At 41.4% G+C, this 24,967-nt stretch overlaps 1 protein-coding gene across 3 annotated transcripts in view; it reads right to left on the reverse strand.

Annotated features, from left to right (window-relative positions):
- Positions 1–24,967, reverse strand: part of NT5C2 (5'-nucleotidase, cytosolic II) — a 63,448-nt gene that overhangs the window by 29,411 nt on the left and 9,070 nt on the right. For 2 of the 3 annotated variants that reach the window (XM_068398921.1, XM_068398922.1), the window contains exons 2-4: positions 22,649–22,689; positions 13,094–13,214; positions 2,137–2,210 (exon numbers count right to left, since the gene is read on the reverse strand). In XM_068398921.1, coding sequence (XP_068255022.1) covers positions 2,137–2,210; positions 13,094–13,194 — 175 coding nt within the window. In that variant the 5' untranslated portion in view covers positions 13,195–13,214; positions 22,649–22,689. The remainder of the gene's footprint in view (positions 1–2,136; positions 2,211–13,093; positions 13,215–22,648; positions 22,690–24,967) is intronic. The other variant, XM_068398923.1, reaches the window with a different exon arrangement.

Raw genomic sequence — 24,967 nt, forward strand, 5'->3', positions numbered from 1 at the left:
TGCACTGAATAATTTTTCTTGTGTGCGACAGTTATATATAGCAAATAATGGTCAGATAACAAAAGCCCACATGGAGAAGAAGGCATGACTCTGAGACATAAGACAACAAACAAGTAATTTTGTATGTTAATTTCCCAGACGAGAAAAAAGGGAACTAGTACTTACCAGGCATAATACTTTTCATCTGCAAAAGGCTTTCCAACCTAACTACATTCTCACAACTCCTTGTAAAATGATCTGCAGCTATTATCTCTGTTGTACCACAGAAAAAGTCATAGGACAGCAGCTTACCCCGGAGCAGTCCAGATTTCCAGTTTTCTGCTCGGACCACATCCTATTTCTTTTTCTGCACCATACCCCGTCACTCAGCTCTCCTGAATGCACCAACTTTGCCTGCTTAACTGTAGCACTGTGATCTTCCAGCCTTGGAAGCCTCAGGTTTTCATGTCCCTGGGTACTGTTTTAGGATCCTTGAAACATTCACATTTTTTCCTCTCATCAAACCAAGCACCGTTTTGTGGATAACAACACGTTTGCTCTGTTTACAGGAACAAGCAACACTTGAGTAAAATGAACAGTCGAAGAAGTGACGATAGCGCTGAAGCTCTCCTTCTGTCAGGATCAAAGTTAGCAACACACTTCATGCTCCATGGCAGCCCCACTGGGATCACCCAAGTCCTTGGGAAATGCCGCCAGTTTGCGAAAAACACAGAAGTTTTTCTCTTATGGAAGTGAAACCCACAACTTTATTTTTTTTTTAACAATTTGTTCTCGAACAACTGTTTTGCACTCCTTAAAGGCACTGCCACAAAGCTGTTACAGCTGGGAAACACAAACACCGAAAGCACATGCCTGTAGTCAGATCCAGCACAGATTAACAACGATACACTGCATTACTTAAAAAGTGGCAGGAACTTTAAACAGATGTATAAATAGGTGTTGAACAACCAAACATTTTATATGTAACTCCTGCCTCATGGATAACTGCTTAAAAGAGCACATGCAAGTGATCTAAATAATAAACCGCAATTACGTGCCACAGCCTCCAAAACTGCTCCTTGCAGCATTGTGTTGAAGCAAGAGTACATGGAAACCTCCCTGCCCTTTGCTTAGCCACTGACCCTGGCTCCTGTGACCCTCACACTGTCCCTAGCCACATTACTCATCTCTCATTCTTTCTCAGTAGACACAGTAACTAGACGACCATAGTTGACATACTGCATTAACCTATTATTAGGTGACCCTGACACTCTACCTCACATTTTCTCAGTTTATATTCACAACAATTCTAAATTGAAATATCAAGAGTGATGGGAACTTTTTATCCACAACCTTGGTAGTGGTAATGAGAAAGAACACAGGACTGTATATGACATCCTCAGTTACAGCCTGTGTGATACTATAACCTAGGAAAGTTGAAGGGGGCTTTTTATCTCTTCCTTCCTTAAAATACATAACATCATGCAAGCCTTATTATGCAGAAAATGGTAATTTTACCTCCCCTTCACCAAAAGTCTCACAAGTATTTGAAGATGAAGAAGTCAAGCAAAAAATTTTATGAAACTAAAAGGTCTTACGCAACCTCCCAAAGCCTACCTGCCATAAAGAATGGGCAAAGCTTTCTAAATTAACTTGTTCAGCTGACACAAGACACTCCCCAGCCTTGCCTCTTTTCAAAATGAGTCAAAAAAAGCTCACTGATGTGACCAACCCAGGAGTGGGAAAGAGGAAACCTATTCAAAAATGACCCTCCCAGGACACAGGAGAACCTGCTCGCTAAAGGTGTAGCCTGCCATGTGCACCAAGGATAAAAGAAATCACCGAGTTATTCAAAGCCAAGCTTGCAATAGGGCAATATCAAAATATAGTGGAATCTAAGGAAGCAATTAGATTTATTAAGCTTTGGTTTCCTTGAAACTGTACTATAGCAACATAGCTTGTGACCAAATACAGCTTGCAGATAACGAATTTAAGGGAAACACCTAAAATGAAAGTGCAACGAACAGTGAATGATGTATTTGCTAATAGAAGAAGCACCTGCTAACTGGAGTAGCCCAACTAGTAACTGGTTTTGGCTCAACAAAAGGCAATATTCCAAACTAAGTCAATGACAAAAAAAATTAAGAAGATACTCACCAGCAAGTGTATAATCCATATCAAAACCAAAGCACTTTATCTTTTCCATGGCTAAACTTCTGTTTACAAAGACCCTGTAAAGAGAGAAGAAATAAAATCATAGGTATGAGCATTTTCAAAATAATCACGTCTTAGAACAAACACATCCTGCTAGCTGTCAGGATGTCTGTCTCTCTGTGGTCAAAATGAGAAAATATACCTGAAAGTGAAGGCAGGTTTCATTTTTTGCCATGAGTTCTCCTGAAGCAAAGCCATGACTTTGCAGGATTATTCTGATTATCGGTATCCTGTCTAAAGGCATACACGCATGCATGCACACACATGGCTCTGCATGTGACCTGCAAAAATCCCTAAGAATAGAAGTGCAAAATCTCCCGAAGCAGAATTCAGAGCTCAAGTGAGACGAAACTGGAAGCAGACGATGGGAAGCAATACAATTTGCTTGATTAAAACAAATTATTACAAAGAGGTAACAAGGAGAGGAAAAGAAAATAACATTTCCGTGAATAAACTCACTGCGTTTGAGCCTTCTTTGGAACTATATCTGGAAACTCAAAGCAAACCTAAACAGATCTGTTTCCACATTTACACCCCTAGCGTTAAATGCATTTAATAAAGTTCTGAAAAATGACAACTGAGATAAATTTTCATCCACAAGAATATGCTATTTCTATTATGAAAATTTTTCTTTTTATTTATAACTCCCCTGCAATTACTTGACAAAACTGCTATTTTAAAAATTTCCCTTTTACTATTAATGCTTATTACAATATGAATCTAAGCTGAATACTTCCAGGCTCTTTTTGATGACATTTTAATACACCACATTCAATTTAGTTCAAGCAAATAACATGGTAAAGAAATAGGTCAGAGAATACAACAGTTTTTCTTGCTTCCTGTTCCAGCTGCTACAGTAACTAAACTGCTTATGTTTCCCCAGAACTTTAAACCGTATAGCAGATCTGTAATTCAACAGGACTCCTCTCCACTGTCTCTCTTATCTGAACTTTAACAACGAGAGTCAGAACTCGGCTGCAGGATGGAAGCTGAGCTTCTCAACACTGATCTCAGGCAGAAATCCCATGTACTGCTTGAGCTGTGATGCCAAGACAAAATTCTCCTGTCTGAGAAAAATCCCAGAGCCTTCACCTGTGCTCTGATTTCAGTATGTGAACATTCTCCAAATATTTAATAAGTACATTGCCCTCCGCAGGGTAATTATCCTCTTAAAAACTGAAATTGGCAGCACTTCCGTGCAGGAGGAGTGGCACAGGGACAGTGATACAGCAATGGAGACGGCAAGTGCGAAACCAAGCACTCGTACAGTCTGAAAAACTGAAAGAAACCACTGGGAGATTCTCCTCCGCACGCACGTTCCGGGCAGGTGGCCGGCATAATATGCCTCTTTATCTGCCCGTGTCAATCTGCCGCAGCTTGAATTTTAACAGCAAACTGCTAACATCAAACTATCACACTTCTATGCGAGTCGTCTTACCTCATCTCTCACCGATGTGCTCCTTGTTTCGTTCGCAGCAGTCTGATTCATCTACTTGCCTGAATCATATTACACAATTCCTTTAAAGCTTCCCTAGTACCAATGCAATTTTGCTTGGATCTGATTTGACTTCAGAAGATCATTATGTCTGAACCAAGCCTTAAAGTACTGTATATCTTCTTGGACAGCGTTCTAGAAAACACATCTGTGGCTAATTTAACCAGTCACTGGATATCGTTGTTGTTCCACACAAATCTGCTTGGAATACAGTTTCTCTGGCAATAGTATACTTTCCCCCTAACCTTGCACACTCTCTCTGGGAGTCACAGTTTCCTGGCAAAGTGCCTGCCTTTGACAATGGGCCCGGTCACTAAGGGGCCTCAGAGGTTACAGATGACGCTCTTCTCTGATAGATTTATGTATTACCTAAACAAGACAAAGTGATGGGGAAAAAAACCTGGAAACTGGTAAAGAAATGCCATTTGGAAATATGAGATGGGATCGTAAATCACTAAAATTCACTCCTGAAATAGCTGGCTTTTGAGTAGGTGGAGCAAATTATCCGAATCTCCAGTTTAAATCCATGTTTGTCTTTAACACCGAGATAGCTCTGATTTACAAGAGGCTAACGCGAAATGCTATTTGGTACTAAACACAGTCTCACGCTTTGTATAATAAAGGTGAGACGCTCTGTTGCTGCTGATGCCAGGAAGCATTATTTATTAGTTAATCCAAGCACACAATTTCTGATCTCATGTTTGTGCAGTTTGTTTCTGAAAGCAGAGAGCTCTAAGAAGGAATAACATACCTCCAGGAGACACTAGCAACATTTTTTGTCCAACCTGCGGAGTCCAATTTTGTTCTTGCCTTTAGGCTTAGCCCCTGGCGCATAGTTTTCCATCCTTCTGAACAGAACAAGAAGCGAAGGGAAAATTAAAGATGCTCAAAAGAGCACTTCAGAATTGCAACATTTGGGAACAGTTTCCCAAATGAGGACAAAAACCAAGCACTAGAGACAGAGCTGAATGCGCTTGTAAACAGGCTAATACAACAGTGCCTGTGAAAGGAAAAAACAAGGGAGCTGTGACCCAAGAGATCTCTTCCAGTCCAGCCTGCCTGTTTAGACGATGACGACACCAAACTGACCAAAAACCGTGGAAAGATCTCTAAGCCTATGACATTTTTTTGTCGCTTGCTTTTGGAGTATTTACAAACTGAACCCTGAGACTGAAAAAAAAAGTCAGCACATGTTGATACTGAAGATCTGGAACAGTTTACTAAAGGCAATGAAATGAACAACATCTATTAGCATATTTTTGTTCCAAAATAAGTCTTATTACTAAAACATGAAAATTACTATACCAGCCCCCTCTTGGTAACAGCTGGTGAAGCTCTCTCTTCCTCCGTCAACTCATAAACATTGCCTATGACCTAGAAACCGTATGTGGCAGGGTCTAATCATGCCCCAACAGTGCACAGGACCTGGCAGATTTCACGGCATCCTACTGACTGATTTGACATGGTAATTACTTCACCCACCAGTGCTGGAGTGAACGAGAGCAAGTATTTTAAAAAGCTAAAGGCGGCTATTACACAACATGTTCAGGACAGGAAATGAGAACACTTTAATCAATTTAAACTTGGATATGCCTTGGCAGATTAAATGGCAGACTAAACAGTGGCAAAAAAACCCCAAACTGGAACCAATTTCACCTCTCTTGTGAAGGCCCAGTCAGATATTGGGTTATTTTGTAGGCACTCGGGACCTCAACTTGAAATCCTGATGAAGGAAGACATCTCCCATGCACGGTGCTCCCCTAGACACAAGGAGCTAAGTAGTTACTTACAAATATTTGCTCCCAGAAGCTGACCAGCTTAATTCAGGGGGTTTACTCAAAGTAGTAAATATCTGCAGTATCCTAGAAACTAAAGATAAAAGTTGAGATTAAATCACCACGACAGTTTCTGGGAAGAGCCAGGTGCTTCTCAGAAGCTGCAGACAGCCCTTTTCAAAGCTGTAAGCTGTGCTTAGATCCTAATTGAAGGTACGCTCAGCCTGATTTCAAGAATACTGGTGAAATGTGTCTGTTGGCTACAAAAATGTAACGTCTCCACAGAAGATATGGTACAGAGAAATGACAAGAGTTGTTTTTAATGACTATAAAGCAAAACCAATACTAAGACCCTAAGAACCCTAACCACCTGAGAGAAAAGATCCTCTGGTCTCGAAAGGAAAGGATGAGATGACAAGATTTTTCAGCTTATCTAGATAAAGAAAAATCAAAGAAGCTTCCAGATTACAAACAGTCAAGATAAAGTCAGAAAAACAGGAAAACTAAAATCACCCAACATTTTTAGGCAAGGAAGTTTTAATCTAGAATAATTTTTCCACTTGCTAGGATCAGAAGAAGTGACACTTTTGCTGCCCCTGATTTTGTTTTTTTTCATTCAGAAAATAATCGTTTTAACTAGGAGCACCGGAGTTAAAAATTCAGCTGATCTAAAAATTTAACTGGGCAGTAAGAGAAATCAAACTGCAGGCATAGCATGAGAACATCCCCTCCATTCCTTGTGCTGAGAGGTGGGTACTGCCTAATCCCAACTCCCCAGCTGTCTGCAGCCAGAGCATGTCCTTAAATAGGACATTGCCTTGCTCTCGCCTTCATCGTTCTCTCCCGACAACAAACCAAGCTTTATATTTCTGCTTTGAGGAATATCCCTGTGAATTTCCCACAGTTTTGCACTCCCAGTGCAGTGTGGCTGGAGCAGTCCAAGATGTTGGCGCTTGTGGGGAAGCCGGTTGAGGGACCATATCCAGCCCCATCGGCTCCCTGAGCCAGCACACGGCACAGCTGGGAGCGGGCAGGCAGCAGCCCGGACTTGGGGTGGCTTAGCCTGGCACAGACCCACACCTTTAGAAAAATGGACTTGAGGAGCTGTTTAAGGGAAACCATGAAGCACATTTCCTCCGTAATGAGTTCTTCCTCAAAGATTAAACCCTGCAGCTTGGCCACAGCAGAAGGCTCTCGATGACAGTATTTATTTTCTTTTTGAGCTCTACGAATTGTGCTGGATAAGAGAAAAATGTGTTGTATTGCAAGGAAGAAGGAACTGCTGAGCATGCATAAAGGGAGTCACAGAGCCCTGATATCCTCAACACTGCACTTCACAGTCCTTCATATTTTTACAAGAGAACTGATCTCGGCTTTGTTACTGTTCTTGTCAACCAGTTCCGAGGCAGAAACCTAAATCACAACTCTCTCGAGTAACACAGGAGAGGAGTGAATGCAGAGAGGGAAAATGCTTTTATTTTATTTGTGCAAAATCTCAAAAGCATTCTATGCCCTGAATGAAATTTGCATGTATAACATTCTTGTGATGTGACCAACAAAATAAACAAAATGCACAGAATTATACAACTAAGGAGGAACTTGGCACACGGCTCACAACTCCTCATAGCAAGAAAATGAAAACGAACAATGTGAGGCAAGGTTTCTGGAACAGAGCACTTTTATAATCGTTTTCCAAATGTGTCTAGAAATACCTTGCAGCAAGAAGCATTCTTTGTCGGGAAAGTACGTTTCACTGGAAATCAAATAAATACAAAGAAACTTGCAACAGTGCTGAGTGGAACAGCAAATACAGTGACATTATAGTTCTGGTTACAGGTGACTTCAACCAACAGCAGTGAACTCAGATAAATCCCTCACTGACCTTACTTATCTGGCACAAATCATGTGAGCAACCTTAAGAAGATACTAACATATATCAAAATGTCTTGTCTTTGGGTGCTGGATGCTTTGGACCTGTCTTAGAGGGGATAAGAAATCTGCTTTAAACTACTAAAACCAATGTAATCATCCTTTTGCCGAGTCTTGCCTCTTTAGGCAGGTAATGACCATTCCATATATTATTATTTATCATACCATTTTGGTCTTTTTTTTACAATGTTAGATTTTCAGAGTTCCATTTTATTCCTTCTTCAACTGAAGAAGAATATTCTGACAGGTCAGTATATCTGTAATTGTATTTAGAGATAGTGTTTGGGCTCAAGATGACTTTAGGCAGATTAAACAGTATCAGATAGGGGAGATAGAAGAAGGGCATCAAAATTTCCTGGCCACTTCTAGTAACATTTCCAACACAGTGCCCTGCAATTTCACAAGACTAACCATCCTTGCACAATTATAGTGACATCAAACTGGAAAATCAGGTTACGACTGGAACTGAAAAGTCTGATGAGGCTGTATCCAGAAACATGACTATGAGCACTTCCCTCTGAAATTCAGCAGCAATCAGATGGAGGGAGATAGCCTTGGCCCTTTCTGTTTCCATTGTTTGGGTTTTCTTCCCAGGCAACAGCAAAGTGCCAAGAAGCTCACATACGGATTCCATCCCAAAATAACACCCGTCTGCTCTGTGAAACTATTAAAGCTGGGGATCATGCGACATTTTCAATGTAATTTCTTTATTATTAATTTGGCAAGTGTTCTGCTTTCTCATAAGCTCACCCATTCTGCCGCCTTAACACTCCCTCTCCCTCCTCTCTCCAACGTCCAAAACACTAAAGCAAAATAAATACAGGGAGCCACATGCTGCCCTCCGCTACACACATGCCACCGCACGAGTCCAAGGAGGCTGCACAAAGACATACGAGGACAGACTATAGCCAGCGGTGCCTACAGAGCTACCTCATTTACAGTTGCATGAAAATACCACACATCGCCTATCCAAACGTGTCAGATGAAAAGAGCATTTTCAGACCGATAAAGATTTTTTTCTCATTTGCCACCTCAATGAACCGATCCTTTTAAAGAGACTTTATATATAGCTACGTAAATAGATGAACAGTTTCAAGCCTCATAGCCTAGTTTATATAACATTTCCACTCGCTCGCAATCACTGATGATCCAGTATCAATAAAGTGAAGAAACAAGATTAGCAGTGAAATGCACAGAGTTTATAAATTACAAAAAACTAAAATATACCCTAAATACATCTTTAACCCTAGAAATCAAACCAACCAACTCGTAATCCTTTTGCTTTGTCATTATTAAAGTATATAACCTTTTTTTTTACCAGGATCTCGGCATATATTGACAGCTTAAATCATTTAACTCATGTTACCCCCATAAGATGCTTTGAAAGTAAATTGAAGCACAAAACCATGAAGCAACTTATTCAATACTCTACGAGCGGTCAGCAGGAGAATTAGGATTAGGAATCACGATGCCACATCCCCTGCGCTAGCCAGTAAATAACGGAGCAAGAAAACAAAACTAAAACACCAACAGAAACCCCATGTTCAGGATGAGACGTCTCAAATCACTCTGATGCAAAATGGTAAAAGCATCCCGAAGTCTGCATGTTTAACAAAAAGGCCATCTCAGCCTTACTGCCCTGTTAAGCCAAAACCACAGAATAAAAGTAAATGCAAATACCTGTTTCCTGGATCTTGGTAACTGTCAGTAATGAGAGTGGATGGAACACCAACTTTTTCCATTATTTGCTTTAACTAGATGTGGTTGCTATTTAAACCCTAAAGAGCTATGTGAGATAATCCAGAGGGTGCCTAGAAGTGCTCACTCCAAGTTAAAAAATAGACACTAGGGCAATTTGGTGGCTCAGAGTCAACCTAGTTCTTGCCTAATTACAATCATGTTAAATGACAGTACTCCTCCAGAACAAATGACCTAGTGATTATCCTCTACCCAGAAAAGTCAACAAGCAGTGCATGAGGGAGGTGGCCTCACAATCACACACACTAAGGAAAAGCCACCTAACAGCCATGCATCCATTTTATTTCCGAATTAAAACGTATGTTGCCAATAGCACAGTAATGTGGTATCCTCTTACCAGTGACCTCTGCTAAAGAATGAATAACATCTAGCTTGTATATTAATTCATCTTTAGACCTCACCTCCAACAGGCGCCAGCAATGTTGTATAACGAGGTTTGTGGCTGATAGTAACACTAGCTAACCAAAAGTCTTAGTTAAAGTCATCGGAAATACCCTGAAGATAAAACCCCACCACTCCTCCTCCCCCCCAGATTTTTCTGATTCTTGATGTTGCTTTTATAGCCCTTGAACTCTACATATTTGTAAGCTTTGCTTACTTCATCAATAACCTCAATACTCTAACTTCTTAAGCAGCTATACAAACTGATCCAAACATCAAGCAAAACTTTTGTGAGGAAAACAGCCAAGGGAGGAAAACAGCTACAGAAGGAAAACAGCTATAAATATTTGATTTTGAACATTCTTGCCTATGGCATTCAGACACGATTATGATATAGTCATCATACTCTGAGTCAGTATGCATTACACCAGTTAAACCAGTCTCAACTGGGATTTCTGCCAACAACGTTATATGTTGAACATCCATCAAGTCTGATACAATAAGAAGTAAACCAACTGAAAACACACATTCCTATTATGAACGACTACAGTAAAATATGACTATTAGAGTGGCATCTTCAGAGATCATTTTTTTAGAAAGTTTTTTAAAAATTTCATGCCCACGAGAACATTATTTTTATTTTTATTTTTAAGGTAAATTATTTAGCTTGGATTGGAAACTTTTCCCCTTATTTTATGCTCCTTCAACATTTACAATTCAAGCATATAAAATCTGGCGTAGTTCATGAGAACCAGAAAGTTAAATCAATTGGTCTGGGTATCTCCACTGATACTTAAGTAAGCATGAAGTAAACAAACAGTGAAACAAGTTTTTCAAATTTCACACTTCAGAAAACCAAGTGTTTAGAAAATTTCAATGAATGACTTTGAGCCCAACTGGGCTTCCAACATTGGTATCGAAAGCTAGCCCCAGTTATGCTCATCTGTAAATGTGTCCAGCTGCCAAGCACCTCCAGCCTTCCAGATTGGGCCCATAAAATCACTGGGACCAGCTTTAAGGAAAATAACAATAGTTTTTAAATGCAGTATTCTTTTTTATTATTTTTGTTTCTAAGTCACTTTAGATTTATCTTTTCAGGGTTTTTTTTCATTAGCTGCTAGGGTAAAAAGAAAAAGAGACAGAAAGACTAAAAGAGAAAGAAAAACAAAGGTAAAGAAAAAGGAAGAGAAAGAAAAGAACCTTGACAATGAATGCCGTGTCTTTTGTATCTCTCTTTTGCATAAAATTGACAGTGCTTCAGCAACTGTCAGAGCAGTCAGACAGTCACCAAGAGTCAGAGCATACTTGGACCTCACTGAAACAAATTTACATCCTAGAAGTGATGGCTGTGACAAACACACATATTCTACATCCTAACAGTTATTAAAATACTAAAAAATACAATATAAAACAACAAGGGGAAATAACTTCAGTCCTACTCTATCATGTTAAGTCTGCACTTATCTTTTAAGTAACATCACATCTGTTAACACTAAGATCACAGAAAATACCAGAAATAGAAATATGACAACACTGCCTCTGGAATGAGGTTGTTTCAGATTCTTACAATACTGGATTATCAAAATAACTCCCATGAAACTGGTACACCAAAGCCATTAATAGCACAGATTCATACTACAGTCTTGGCATCAGGTTCTCTCATTCTCTCTCCCTCTCTCTCTAGTTGCCTCCCTCCCTCTCATTCCCTCCCCTCCCCTTTTTAAGAGAGGATAGTAATTTCAAAACAAAAATGTGCCTTCCCTTAATGTATTTCCAATGTTGTGCTTTCCATGAAAATCTGAAGTGCTAGCAACATTTCTGCTCAATATGTTTTGAATAAGACTTTTCTAGATTCTAAAAAGGGGTACTTAAACTGTACCACAGACTAATTTTGGACTACCAGATCCCACCTCCTAATGGGAAACCCCCCTTTAGATGAGTGCACTCTCATCTTCCATAAGGAAATTCTTTTTGAAAGTAAAGATTTCTTACATGAGTAAGAGTAAACATGATGAGGACTTGAATGTGTGAGCTCTTAAGGACAAGTACTGCTTCTTTTGGATCTTGTACAACACTTAGCAGATTGTCAGTACCTCACCATAACAAATGTTGAGGAAATATTTAGGAAAAAAATACATAGGCCTTACTCTGACTTCATTTTCATCAGTCTAAATCAGGAGTAACACAACTAAAGTCATCGGTAAAATTACGACACAAAGGTAAACCTGTCAATGACTTCAACAAGGTGAAGATTTTTTGCCAGGGAATGGTATAAAATCCCTCTCTTTTTATGTGCTATATATAGTTACATTCATTAGACATTTCAATATCTGACAAAACAGCTGTCACAGAGAGGCTCAAGTAATGCCACCATGTAAGACATGTACCCAAACATATTCACTGAAAATTGGAAAGCTTCAGAAATGCATCACAGGAACCATTACTTAGCCTTAGACACTGCAACTTGCACAGCCTGGCCTATCATATGATGCTAAGGCATTTTTCTCTAATTAGATTCCATTTGCAGAATCAAAAGATACGTAACACTTCCAAAACACTTCCTCAGAAATACCACCATATATGAATCACAAATGCAACGTGGCATTTAAGCATGAGATTGGGAACCTTGACTTCTTTTTCTGTTTCTATATCAGACATACATCTCCCCAACTCCTGCTGAATATACTCTGATCATCATACTGCTTGACTTCTCAAATAAACAAGCTAAACTTTGAAGCTACATCTCCCACAAACAGAATACTGACAATTACTAGATGCTGTTGTTTCTAACTCCATAAGGGTCCAGACATCTGATAAGGATACAGACTGCATCCATCTTTTATGCTCTACGCCTGGAACTTTGGGAGCTGTGGGGTAAATTCTTGGCTCAAACAAAACTCCAATGTGATCTTGTGAAAACAATCTAGCATCTGTACTTTGATTCTCAAACTATAAAATGAGTGATAACATTTCTTTTATTCCGTACTCTATCTTGTTTATTTAGACTGTAATCGTTTTAGAGCAAAGATGGTTTTAGGCACACCTACCACAGAAAAGGAAGCTGAGATCTTGTCCAGTGCTTCTATGTGCTCCTGTGGTGCACACAATTAACCATACTAGATATAATTCTCAAATACTTAATTTCTGCTCCCATTTGACTTCCTCCTTATTCGTATTTGTGCCTTCCAGTGTCTAAGGCTATGCTCTCCCACTGTGCACTGCAATAATTACTATAAAACTTCCGCCACTGAGTATTTCTTGACTTGAAAGCTTCTATCCCAAAATCTAACTTTGATTAATCTTTCGACTGCATTAAGAAAGCGTACCCTCACTCGCTCCAGTACATGTATCTCAACTCTACTGTTTGTAAATTCTTGCAGCCCAGTAATTCTTGCAGAACCGTGCTATCTTCTAAGTTATCTTCTACTAACACTTCTGCAAAGAAGGTGAGAATGAAGTTTCTGTTTTACCAACAAGCAAAACACAAGAAATGTGGGGTTCATGCTTAGTTTATTTCCCTCTGACTCAGCACTTCAGCTGTGGGGTTACACGAATGACTTACCGGTGATAGGCTTCCCGGCGGTACTTTTTCAGAGCATGCCCATCCATGTTCGCAGGGAGATCTGCTGCATTCTGGAGTCGGTCGCTCCATGAGGTTGTCATCTTCAAATGCTTATTTATTTCTGAAAGAAGCAGAAGAAAAAGCTTGCTTAAGTTCAAGGTTTGTTTCACCAGAAAGTTGTCTATTTCCTGGTACGAAGAAATGCAATGCAATGCCACTCAGGAAGTCTTGCAAAGTGCCCGGTGGAATGATCTGAGTTTGCAGGTCAAGCAAGGTGCTTTCCTCCGAGATGTTTGATGACATACGGTGTTAAAACAGAGAGCTAGGAAGGCTTTTCCACATGGCTGGAACTGCAAAGACATTCCTATCCATTGTGGTGAAAATGCATTTAGAAACAGAGACCTTGTTTTCACTGCTGAAAAGGGGTATTTTTTGACCCTAGAGTTACTAATATGCATTAGGTATAGCTGATGGAAAACCTATCCTTTATACACGAGATAAGTTAGGCAGGGCAAACCCTACCAACCCCAGTGGGACTGACCTTGCTACTTTCACCACACAGTAAAAATAAAGAGCCTTGTCTCTGGCCATTTGATCTCTGAGCAAAGACAAAGCTTCAAGCTGATGCTAAATTAGCAGAAACAATTGGAAGGAAAGTAGAAAGATAATCCTTTGTCCTGTGCAGGTCAGCCACATTCAGACAGAGCACGAACACACTGCAAACCTGTAACACTAGCAATGCAAATATTCCCCAGCAGATCTTCACAAACATCTGCACCCCTTCACAAGTACTGGTTGTCAAAACCAAACCACCAGACAGTCCTCCTCATCAGGAAGGCTTTGCAGTAAGGAAGCAGGGGGACCTTTCCCAATTGTGTTATTAACACACTGGGGCAATCCTGCTCGCCCCATCCTCTGGCCAGACACATGTCCTGCTGCGACCCTGGCACCAGGTGGGATGATGGAGCAGCCCCACCGTGAGTCAGTTCAGCTCACCAGTCCAAGTCCTCACCCATCAAAACCAACCGACCAAAAGCAAACTAAAACTGGGTAGTCCTCCGCTGGTCAGGAGGCTGAACCCAGTTCAGCCTGCCACAACGCTATCATTAGAGCGGGTGCGAAGGACAGGGTGGGAGGCATATCCCACAATTATACCAAATTAGGTATAAGATGAAACCACATTCTTGTGTAACCCACACAACTGCTGGACCGCGGGGCTTGGCTTGTTTGATCTTCCTTAAAAGAAACAAAACCACCCACAAGCTACATGGGTAATGATACAGCAACCGTTTCTAGACACCTTTAAAATATGACTGTCCTCATATTACAGAAGGGAAACTAGATGATTTCAGCAAAGTAGAGAGTAGAGTGAGTGTCCAAACCAGAGTGAGAAGTCGCTTTCAACAGTCACATGTGTGCTCCCTCTCCTAGAGGAAATCTGTATAATTTTTTAGTTTTAAATTTGATTAAAGAGCAACAGTTGCGATTGTCACAGCATTTGTTAGTCTATTTACCTACTAGTTGCTGGTCATAAAAATCAAACAGACAGCAAACAGCTTGGCTGTAAAAAATACATTCCTCCCTCCCCCAGCATTCTCTGCTTGTCTCTGAGTTACTATAAGCAAGGTTTACAAATGCATCTTCTGCCACATCCTAAAGGTCACCAAATTTAGGTCCTGGCAGGCAGCCCAAGGCACCGCATGCCAGAGCTGAGAGCTCTCCCCCCCAAATTCCCTGCAACACACCCAGGAGAGGAGGTCACCGCAGCGCGAAGGCGACGGCCATTCCAGCCAGCCGCAACTTCCACAACAGGGCATGCAGTGAGAAGCAGCTTCTAAAATAGCCCAGGCCCTGGCCACCAAGGGCTTATAAGTAATTAGGAGCTATTTAAGCCGTGCCCAAAGGCAGATGGAACGCAGCACAGGGCACAGAACTAAACAGCCCGCAAGCATCAACCTATTCCACTTCAAAGTCAGGGCACTGCCTGCAGCAACGCTCCTTCATGGCACCAAGGGCTGCAGCAGTCCTGAAGGAGGAGAGGAGCAGTGCCCATGCAAGAGTGACAGGCTCCAGGTCAGCAGCCAGAGACATGCAGCACAGTGAGGGATTTGGTATGACCCCAAGACTGCAAACTACAGAAAGGACTTGTGTCCCCAGAGGGTGAAAAAGTATCTACCCCATGGGTATTTCAAGATGGTCCAGATCATCACCACCTTAGTCTTACCTGGAGCTATTTTAAAGCTACTAACCTAGAGTTACAGATTCAGATCCAAAAGACATACACATTTAGGGCCTCTAAAAGGCAAGTTAAATAGCTCTGAAAAAAACCTGTGGCATGGCTGGTCTTATGACTCTCAGACAGCTCTGGGTCTAGGTCTTTCAGCTGAAAGAAGTCCAAATCCAAGCTTCCTGCCATTTAGAAGAGCTACACTATTCTGCTTACCCAGCCAGACACATAGCAAGATTTGGAGATTTACACCCACAGCCAAAGCCAGAGACTTTCCATTCTGCCAACCTCTTCTTCCCACTTCATCCACTTCCCATCACCATCACACCACATCAGAGATGCTGACACAGGTACTAGGATAGGACTGCTCCCAACGGCCATCCATGCCAAACACCTGATAGTTCACCAACAGTATCCTACAAAATATCCTAAAATCCAGATGGCAGAAGAATTTTAGCAGGCTACCTTTAATAACATCCTTTCTAAAATGAGGAATCAGTGAAGCAGTTTGAGCTCCTATGTGATGAAACCCTCCCCTACAGCAGGAGAAACCAGACAGTATCATTTTGCGTGTGCTGGGATTCAAAATGCTGAGACTTGAGGAAACCACAAAAATTGGAGTTTCCATAATTAAGCAAGAAAGGCCTGAATTATTTTAATGATCCAGCAGTATTTTGCTGTAGCTGTGATGAACACAGTTCACCGGCAGGACAAGGTTTGTAGACAGAGGCAATATCTTTTATTAGACCAACTGGTATGGCTGGAAAAAATAGACAAGCTCTTGGGCACACAAGCTTGTCTAGGTTTTCAAACTCTATCGGTTGCTCTAATAAAAGATATTACCTCTACCTTCAGGCTTTGCCTTGATTTATTTATTAAAATCTTTCTTTTGATGTTCAAACAGCATAAAATAAAAAAAATCTTATGCTGAAGTTTTGTATCACATGAACTCAAAGGCACTCTTACAGCTTAGCAGGCTCCACTGGCACTGTGACAATGGTTTACTGCTCTGAAATAAAACAGTAACAACTGACAAAAGATATTGTGATGGATGTTCCCCACCCAAAAGTCTTACTCACACAAGAAGTCTCACGGACTTCAATGAAATCATTCTGATGCTTCGAAGGTGTAAAAATCAGCCTGCCTGTGTGGGTAAGAGGCATGGGACCTGATCCCTGAATACAAATTCCTTCTTCCAAATAGAGAGAGAAAAATAAGAAGAGCTGAATCACTCCATACACTTGTAAGCCACTGGAATAAACATCTAAGAGAGCGGGCAGCCAGCCAGGCAAGATTCTCAACTCCGAGCAACTGAAATACGATGCATCTTTCTTTAGTTACGAATCTATTTTTGAAATCAATAATCTGTAAATAGCTTCACATAAAAATAGCAATCTTTACACAGATAAAGCATGTCAGAACACCTCCCCATGATTTATTGCAAACATGCTCCTTGCTAGTGCAGTCTTAATTAAGCATCCGATAGCATTTATGGTACAGGGTTCATTTTGAAAAAGTATTTAAAAACCAGCTTCAAAGCTTTGATCCAGAGCTACTATCCAGTGCACATGCTTCGGGCCAAAAGAACATGAGATTTTTAGCACGTATTTTGAAATAAATCAATTTGCTTCTTTTGTCAGATTTTGACTGATTTCAAGTATTGTCAGATTTTGACTGATTTCAAGTACTATCAACAGTGTGGTTTTTTCAAGTACTCATACATACAAAATAACACATCCAGAAGCATTCCCCTTCAAGTTTTACCTTTATCTTTCCTCTCTTTTTTGGCCAACAGTCAGTTACAAATTTCTGCACCTGATATTACTTGATGTGTTCAGGTTAAACGCACTGCCTGTGTTTTTTCCTGAGTTTGTTTTAACACTTCGATGATGCAATGCCGAATCAGAGGCACACACACTAAAATGTAGAGATGAACAAAATAACAGCGACAATCCCACTTTTTCCAGGATATTCTCCGAGAGCTTATATAGCAGAAAACAAAAGCATCACTAACCAATCCCAAGGTTGTAGCATACTCACACTCATTTCCCATCCACTACATCTGCCTCTTCTCACACATTCTGCTTCAAGAATCATTAATACCTTGACAGTACGACCCACACATGTACGTGCACAGTGGAAAGCCAACAGAGAGAAAAATCATCACACTTAATGTGAGCTACATAAAAGCTTTGCGTCTAGTCGAAGGCTGTGGGTGTACAGACAAGTCTCGTGGTGCCCTTGCCAAGCCTAGAGCAGTTCCCAGCTCCCCGCTGCAACGCTGTTCCATCTCAAGGGGCTTTGTGGGGTCTCAGTAAGGGAGGAGTGAACCACGTGAAAATCCTGAGAATGGGAAAAAGCAAATGGAGCAGGACTGGGGTTGGCTTCTTCAAAACTCTCATCAAATTCCTGGTCCAGGTCATGACAAGGCCTCACAAACAGGGCAGGGGAGGGGAAAAGCAGTTTTTGCTGCAGCTGAGAGGACTGTCCATGTAAGGGTGGTTAAGAAAAGTGAGTGACTCACCTTCCAGAAGCATCCCTCTCCCTCCATCAAGGGCAGAAGCAACTTGCACCTAGTTTAAACTAGACACTTGGGACAGCTAGTATCAGAGGAGGTGAAATCCACTCAGGTTAGCATCATATCCTCTGATCCTCTGGAGCATCTGACATCCTGGGATGCACTGCAGAAAGTGGCCAGGACTGTGTCATCCCCCTCAACAGCATCTCCTACTGCCACTGTGCGATCAGGGGCTGGGCAGGCTTCTGCCCTTACCCAGAAGGGCACTTCTTACACCCGCGATCCAAAGCACTTCACAAACTCTTGTTCACATAATACATGTAGGGGCAGCAAAAGCTGCTGTCCTCATTTTGTCAGTTAAGGATACGGGGCACAGAGAAGGTAATAACACAGAGCAAGTGGGAATCAAACGCACAAGTCCCAATTCCTCAGTCCCTGTGCTAAAAACCACTCTGAGTTCCTACCGCTGGCAGGACGAATCACAGAGATACACTGCATCTTCCTTGTGCAGTATACTTTAAGATGAACTCAAATTTCAATACTTAGCATCAATTGGCAGACACTGAGAGGTCAGCTAAAAAGTATATTAAATATAATTTGATGCTTAACATTGCCAGCTTCATAAATATAAGCATGCCTTGATATACGTGCCCCGCTTGAAACTGCACAGTAGGAATAATGCCTACACTGATACACCCTTAGCAAGCTCAAATCTCTACACATTTCTAAACGTGCCTGACTTCTGCTCCCTGCAGGGGTCAAACCCTGCATTGACCCCTGGGTCTCCCATGTTGCACCCTCATTCCCAGCCTGTTTACTTATTTGCCATGCAACCATTTCAATCTCCTCTTCGACACCACCACTCAGGCACTGTGCTTGATCTCACCCACCTTGCCTACACTGGACCTCTCTGCAAAGGCAATGAATCAGTTTAGCATATAAATACCAGTAGTTACTCTCCTTTCCCTAACATGCCAGCCCTTCGATGGCTGCCTCCCTGGAACAGTCCTTTCTGTGCAGGCTCCCGCCTCAGCCAAGGGGTGACTCAAGTCAACTCAGCTGGGGACTAGCTGAGCAGCCAGAGGCCCCACTAGCAGTGTCCGGGAGGGAAGAGCCCTCAAACACTCCACGAACCCAAACTTTGTGTGTCACAAACTCACTGAAGGGATGTGGCAGACAAGAGACAAAGATGAGACATCTCGGGGCTGCTAGAAGGCAAGGTGACATAGAATTTCTAGAACTAAAAATGCCATCTAATTAGAAAAAAAGTCTGTTAAGTGACATTTCTGAAACCCAGAAGAACTATTCATGTGAGCTAAACACCGAAATCTCTGCTTATGCTCTGCTTGGGAAGAACAATGCAGAGAAAATGGGTGGAGGTCTCCCCAGTCCACATTTTAATGTTCCTGATAACTCAGAACTACAGGTCCCAGATGTACAGAAGCCAGTATGATCAGAGAATCCAGGAGTACCATCAAAACACACTGGAAAACAGGACAAACTGCTCCTTGAGCTCCTACAAGTATATTGCAAAAAGAAAAAAAAGTCTTGTGATAAACCAACTTGTAAAATTTGGTGGAGGGCTCACTTCTGGAGAGCTAAGAACAATAAAAAGGAGATTTTCTAAAAAGAAATCCTCGCAAGAGAGCAGAGGCACTATTGAAAAGAGATGAATAATAATGCAGAAGGGTTAGAAGTCTTCAAGAAATGTCTCTAGTTTGCATTTTAAAAAAAAAAAGGATGATAGTCTGTTAATCCCTCGATGATAACAAAGCGTAACCCATTCAATTTGCTACCAATAAGAATGTTAAACAGTACCCAGAGCTGAACACGTTTCACCAGCCAGTCTGATAAAGTCTCCCCAGGAATCCTAAAATAATTACCTGCACATATTTTAGGCTATGTCAGCTTTACCTGATGACGAACCTAGGAAATGCACTGCAAATGACAACACTGGATTCAGTGAATGAAGAATTAGAAGACAAAAATATAATCAGTCTTGGTCAAGGTATCAGTTACACTAGGTAGGCTAGATCACGACTACAAATTCTTGAAGACTGAGAGCTATCTGTACTTACACATGACAAAAGCCCCAAAGCAGGAGGCTTCTGACTCACTCCACGCTGCAGGGATTGCATGGATGCCGAACGACACTCCAATGTTATTCTGAATTGCAGCCTTACACACCAGTTCTGTTAGTTCACAGAGTTCCCTCCCTCTCCCCAACAACCCTGGGATGACAATACAAACCACTCTGTGTTTTACTGCCAATGTTTCTGCTTAATAGCCAATGGCAAACTGTTTCCAAAAGGTGTTTTCAATCAGTGATACTTTTGGAAAATTATTATGTCCATGACTTGAGATCTCTGGCAACACTGGAATTTCCCAATTTCCAAATATAAGCAGTAAAGCTTGTAAATTACCTAAACCAGAAAATTTACTTTTTTTTTTTCTCTCCTTGTGCCTAAAGTTAAGTTCTTCACTTGAAGAACTTCCATTTCTGTGTGGCCGCCTCTTTGACAGAAATGCGTCAGGTTCATGATGGCAGGAAGGACAGAATATGCTCTTCCTATTAGAATATTAAATTACTTCCAAGAGACACTTCAAAGCATACTCTCAGCTCATTATAATTAATACTTGAGGTTGGCTTTAAGCAGGATAATTCTGTATGCCCATTACAGGGTATTAAGGAGGTAGCGATCAGCTGTTAAGAACCTGTTAAGGCTAACCACAGACACATCTATTTAGCTTACAGCAGATCCCACTTGCAGTATACAAAGACTCATTGGATTACATTAGATTGATAACACTCTCCTTGCTCCACAGATTGTACTAACCCTCCCACCTCTGAGCCTGCAACCTCCGACGATGGCTTTGAGTCCTCCTGCAGGAAGGGGCAAGCTCTTTCTCTTGGGCACCACCACAGTGCTGACACCAATGAAGCTGCTTTTTCCAAGGGCGTGCTTTTAGTGAAAGTGGTAAAGCATTCCCAGTCATACATTTATTTGACTATGGTCTGACTGATAGACAACAGTAATTTATGGGTTATTTCTGGATGGGTAAGGTATAAGAAGGGAGAACGCTACTCATGTGGCTTATTATAGGATTTGATTTAATTTCAGGCTGAATTTTCTCTCTGTCATAAAGCTACATGCTAAAGTAATGGCTACATATAAAATACATTGTAAAATATATTTAACAAAACCCTGCTTATTTTACATGGATTTTTTTAATCAGACTATTTCTACTGACAACCATATCCACAGAGCGGCTGCACAGTGTCTAAAGCTCCAGTAATAATCCAAGACACAAATGCATCAGATGCACTAAAAAAAACAGACAGATAAATCTGAAGTTTCTTCGGGTAACCATCCATTTCTATCGAAGGAGTTCTACTCATTCAGGAACTCCAAGGAGCACTAGTTATTTAAAATATTTTAAGCATTTTTTAATTCTCATCAATTTTATGAATGGTTGAAAGGAATTTGGAAAACTATGAAATCCACAGTACAACTCTGTGAGGAGCAAACCTCAAATCTGACCCTCTCTGAGTACCATGAGACCATCCATTCTCCTCATTTATCTCTAACTGAATTTACTGCCTTGAAACAGGAACCACAAGTTCTCCAGTGAGCTCATCAGCATATTTTCTAGCTTCCATATAGCTCGTGCTTCTCAATATTTCCTCCAGAACTACCATTTTACCATTTTTAGTTGTTTCCAACATACTGCCTCTTACACAAACAGTTTGTTAGAGCTAATGTTAGTTCTCTACTTCTCTAAGTCTAGTGTGCCCCGTATCATCCCACTGCTAGAAAAAAAGGAGGTGGACCATACTTAAGGAATGTGAGACCTGATCCAGAAGAGCAAGAGTTATGCCACAGAGAAGAATCAGCAAACATGAGCTCTCAAAGAAATGCTGTGACTGCAGGTCAAATATGATCCTTGGATGTACAAGATCCTGGGATGTGCAGGACTCCATGTGCCTATCTGTCACTGCTACAAACACTGCTGGAAAACTGTCTTCAGCCAGCTGTCCCCATTCAAGAACGATACTGATTATATTGAGGAAGGAATAAAGCTGTTGGAGAGACTAAAGCTGGAGTGGAAGATTGCCAACTTACAGAGTGTGGCTCTGCAGGTGATTTGAAAATAGTCTAGAAGCATTTATGCACAGGAAAGCAGCGTGACTGGGGGGGGCTCTCAGTCTAGCAATGACAGAACAAAACCCATGACTGGAAACTAAATAAATTCACACAAAAAATATTAACAGAGAGGATGGTTAATTGTGAGACAACTTAAAAAATTTCTGAAGTAGTTTTGCCATCACCAGAGGCTCTAAATGAAGGGGGCTGGCGGGGATAATGTTTAAATCAGCCCTTTTTTCTCAGTCAAGAATTAATGCAGAAAAGTCAAACAGTCTGAGCTACACAGCACATCAGCCAAACTGAGCATCATGCCTCAGGTGACTCTTCCTCACCTTATAAATCAATGTATTGGTGAATAAGAGGCTGAGGCCTCAGAGAGAGGTTTCACCTGGAGAGAAGGTGAATGGACAAACAAAGGCTCTTCTGAGCCAACGCCAGCATGAACTGTGCACCCGAACGGCCCTGGGAAACTTGCTTCCTTGGGAAAAGGTCTTCAGCAGCCTGCAGCAACCTCTGCTGAGGAGGCTCCCAAACTGCTGTCCAACTGAGCGCCTGCCAATAGCAAGCATGGACCTGGCTGAGAAGATGTTCTCACTGCTTTTTGTTTCCAGCTGTTACATTCCAGTAAGAAACACGTAAGATAATTCAAATATTTTACTCACGCTGTTTTTCCCGTAAGCAATTGCTCTAGTTGCACAGGGTCCTGAAAGATTAAAAACTAGAGATTAGTTCAATCCCTCTGCTGTAATACAGTCCACCTCAAAGAAAATATTTAAGAGTTCCCATGTATTCGCTTTAGCTGAAAGGTGGGAGGTAAGCCTTGATGCAAATACCCACCACAATGGGAACTCAATGTTTGACTTATATCTGCAAATACTAATATCATTGCTACAAAGATGAAGCATGACAGTGCTAGCCAAGCTGAAGGTTACTGTAAACAGCACGAAAGGCAGAAATGTCAGCATGGAAGTGAACATACTGAATTCTGCAAATCAGAAAGGAAAGTCAAGATAAACTTTTCCATTCTGACTCTGTTCTTTTACATCAGAACAATCTGAAGCATCTTTAGCAACAAATAAACCTGCTGGCAAGAACAGACAAATATAACCCCTGGTACTCAGGAGCCAGAGCCAGTTTCTTCCGTCCCCTTCAGCTTGTCACCCTAAGTAACACTCGTGGTGTTCAGACCTGTGCAAGGATCTATTGCCAGCTCAGGACAGCTGAACCCCTCTGAGTTACAGTTCCCAAAGACAGAGAACAAGATGAGACGTGCCATCCCCGGAGAGAGAACTGGAAAGCTATCCTTCCACATACCAATTTCAAACAAAGGAACAACTGCCACTCCAACCTGCTATTAAGGATTATACAACAGTAGCTCTTTTGGCAGCAGATCACGGTGTTTCAAAACAATGATGCTTTTCATTACAACCCACTGTGTTTCAGGGAGCAAATACAGACTTAACGGGCCTTTCCAGAAGTGCGGTAGCAACCGACAACGTATTTGAGATGCACAACTCTGATCAGGAGCACAGTCATTCCAAAAGAAAGCAACTGGGCCATTTGGATAACACAAACAGCCGGAAGTCCTCTTTATCTTCTAAACCCTGAAGGCGAGGCAGGACATTTTTATTGGCTTTCCTTACTGACTATACTTACTGGTAAAAAACTCTCTTGTCTCTGAAGATCACATCCCTGCTTCATTAATATTTTATAGAAAAAGCAAAGATACTGAAAGCTTATTCTGGCTTTTTTCTGATCTTTAAAAGTAAAAGGAAGAATAAGGATGATTATTTTAGAGACACTTGAACCCTCTTCCATGTTGGATGGGCCCTCGCTACATGTTTATGGGCTACATAAACAGATATGACAGCAGAATCGGCATCTGAATCACCTCCCCAGGCTGGAAACACGAGTTCACATCTCCCTCCAGCCTTGGCTGAAAGTGGTCCCTGCTCAGCCCAGGTGCGGATAGCCAGCTGGCTAGTCAGCGTGAGTCCCAGGGCTCTGGACACAACACTTGCCAAGGGACGTGCTGCTGAGTAAAGAAGTTGGCATACTTGAACTGGGGAACACTGCCACCTCCTTCATAAAAGAAGTTACTGAAAATAAACACTGAGATCAACAGCTGAAGACAATTCGGTAATCCTGAGAGCTGCTCTGTCAAAACCAGTGAGAACTTTTTTTTCCCCTGCTAATAGTTTTCTTCTTCAGCACCATTCCCTTCTCCTCCCACCTGCTTTAAGGAAAAAGTTTACCAAATGCCCATACACTAACTTGGTCTCTCTTCCTTTTGAGATCTTACCCACCACCAATAACAGGCAGATCATTGACAAATAAGCCCATCTTTCCAAAAGAAGAAGGATTAGCTGAGGACTATGAAACTAAGCGAGACACAGGAGAGAAAGCCTTAATACCCAGCAAGGCCACAGACTTCATATGCAAAACTCAGCCAGTTTTCAACTTGCTCTTTGTCCACAAAACACAAACAAGACGAAATAATGATACTCCTCAGCTATACAGAGCACTGTGAAGATAAATACAGAAATCATTTAGTAAAGAGGATCTTGATTCTCAGTTATCCTAACATATAGGGCTTCAGACGCATACGAGCCTACTACAGATTTCATGGGCTTCCTACTTTTGTCCTTAATAATGATTACCTACCTCTCTTCCAAGAAGCCTTCCATGAGGCAGATCTAGCCTTTCAGGTGAGAATGGCAAGAACCTTCTGCATCCATGCTCAGCTCATCAAATTCACTCCCGGGCTGGCTCTAACACTCTCGTGAAATGCTCACAAACGACAGAAGTACAACTCCCTCCTTCTCTATGTTCCTCCTAGTTCAGTAACCACAGGTACCCCTCACCTAAGCCACACAGAAATCCTCTTTCTCCCCAAACCAGAGGTTGGATATGTACTTATCACTCATCACTGAGCTCAAAAAGATGTGTACTCAAAACCTTTCCTGCACTCTGTTCTTAGC

Source organism: Nyctibius grandis, chromosome 4 (assembly GCF_013368605.1).
Source record: "Nyctibius grandis isolate bNycGra1 chromosome 4, bNycGra1.pri, whole genome shotgun sequence".
NCBI lineage: Eukaryota > Metazoa > Chordata > Aves > Nyctibiiformes > Nyctibiidae > Nyctibius > Nyctibius grandis.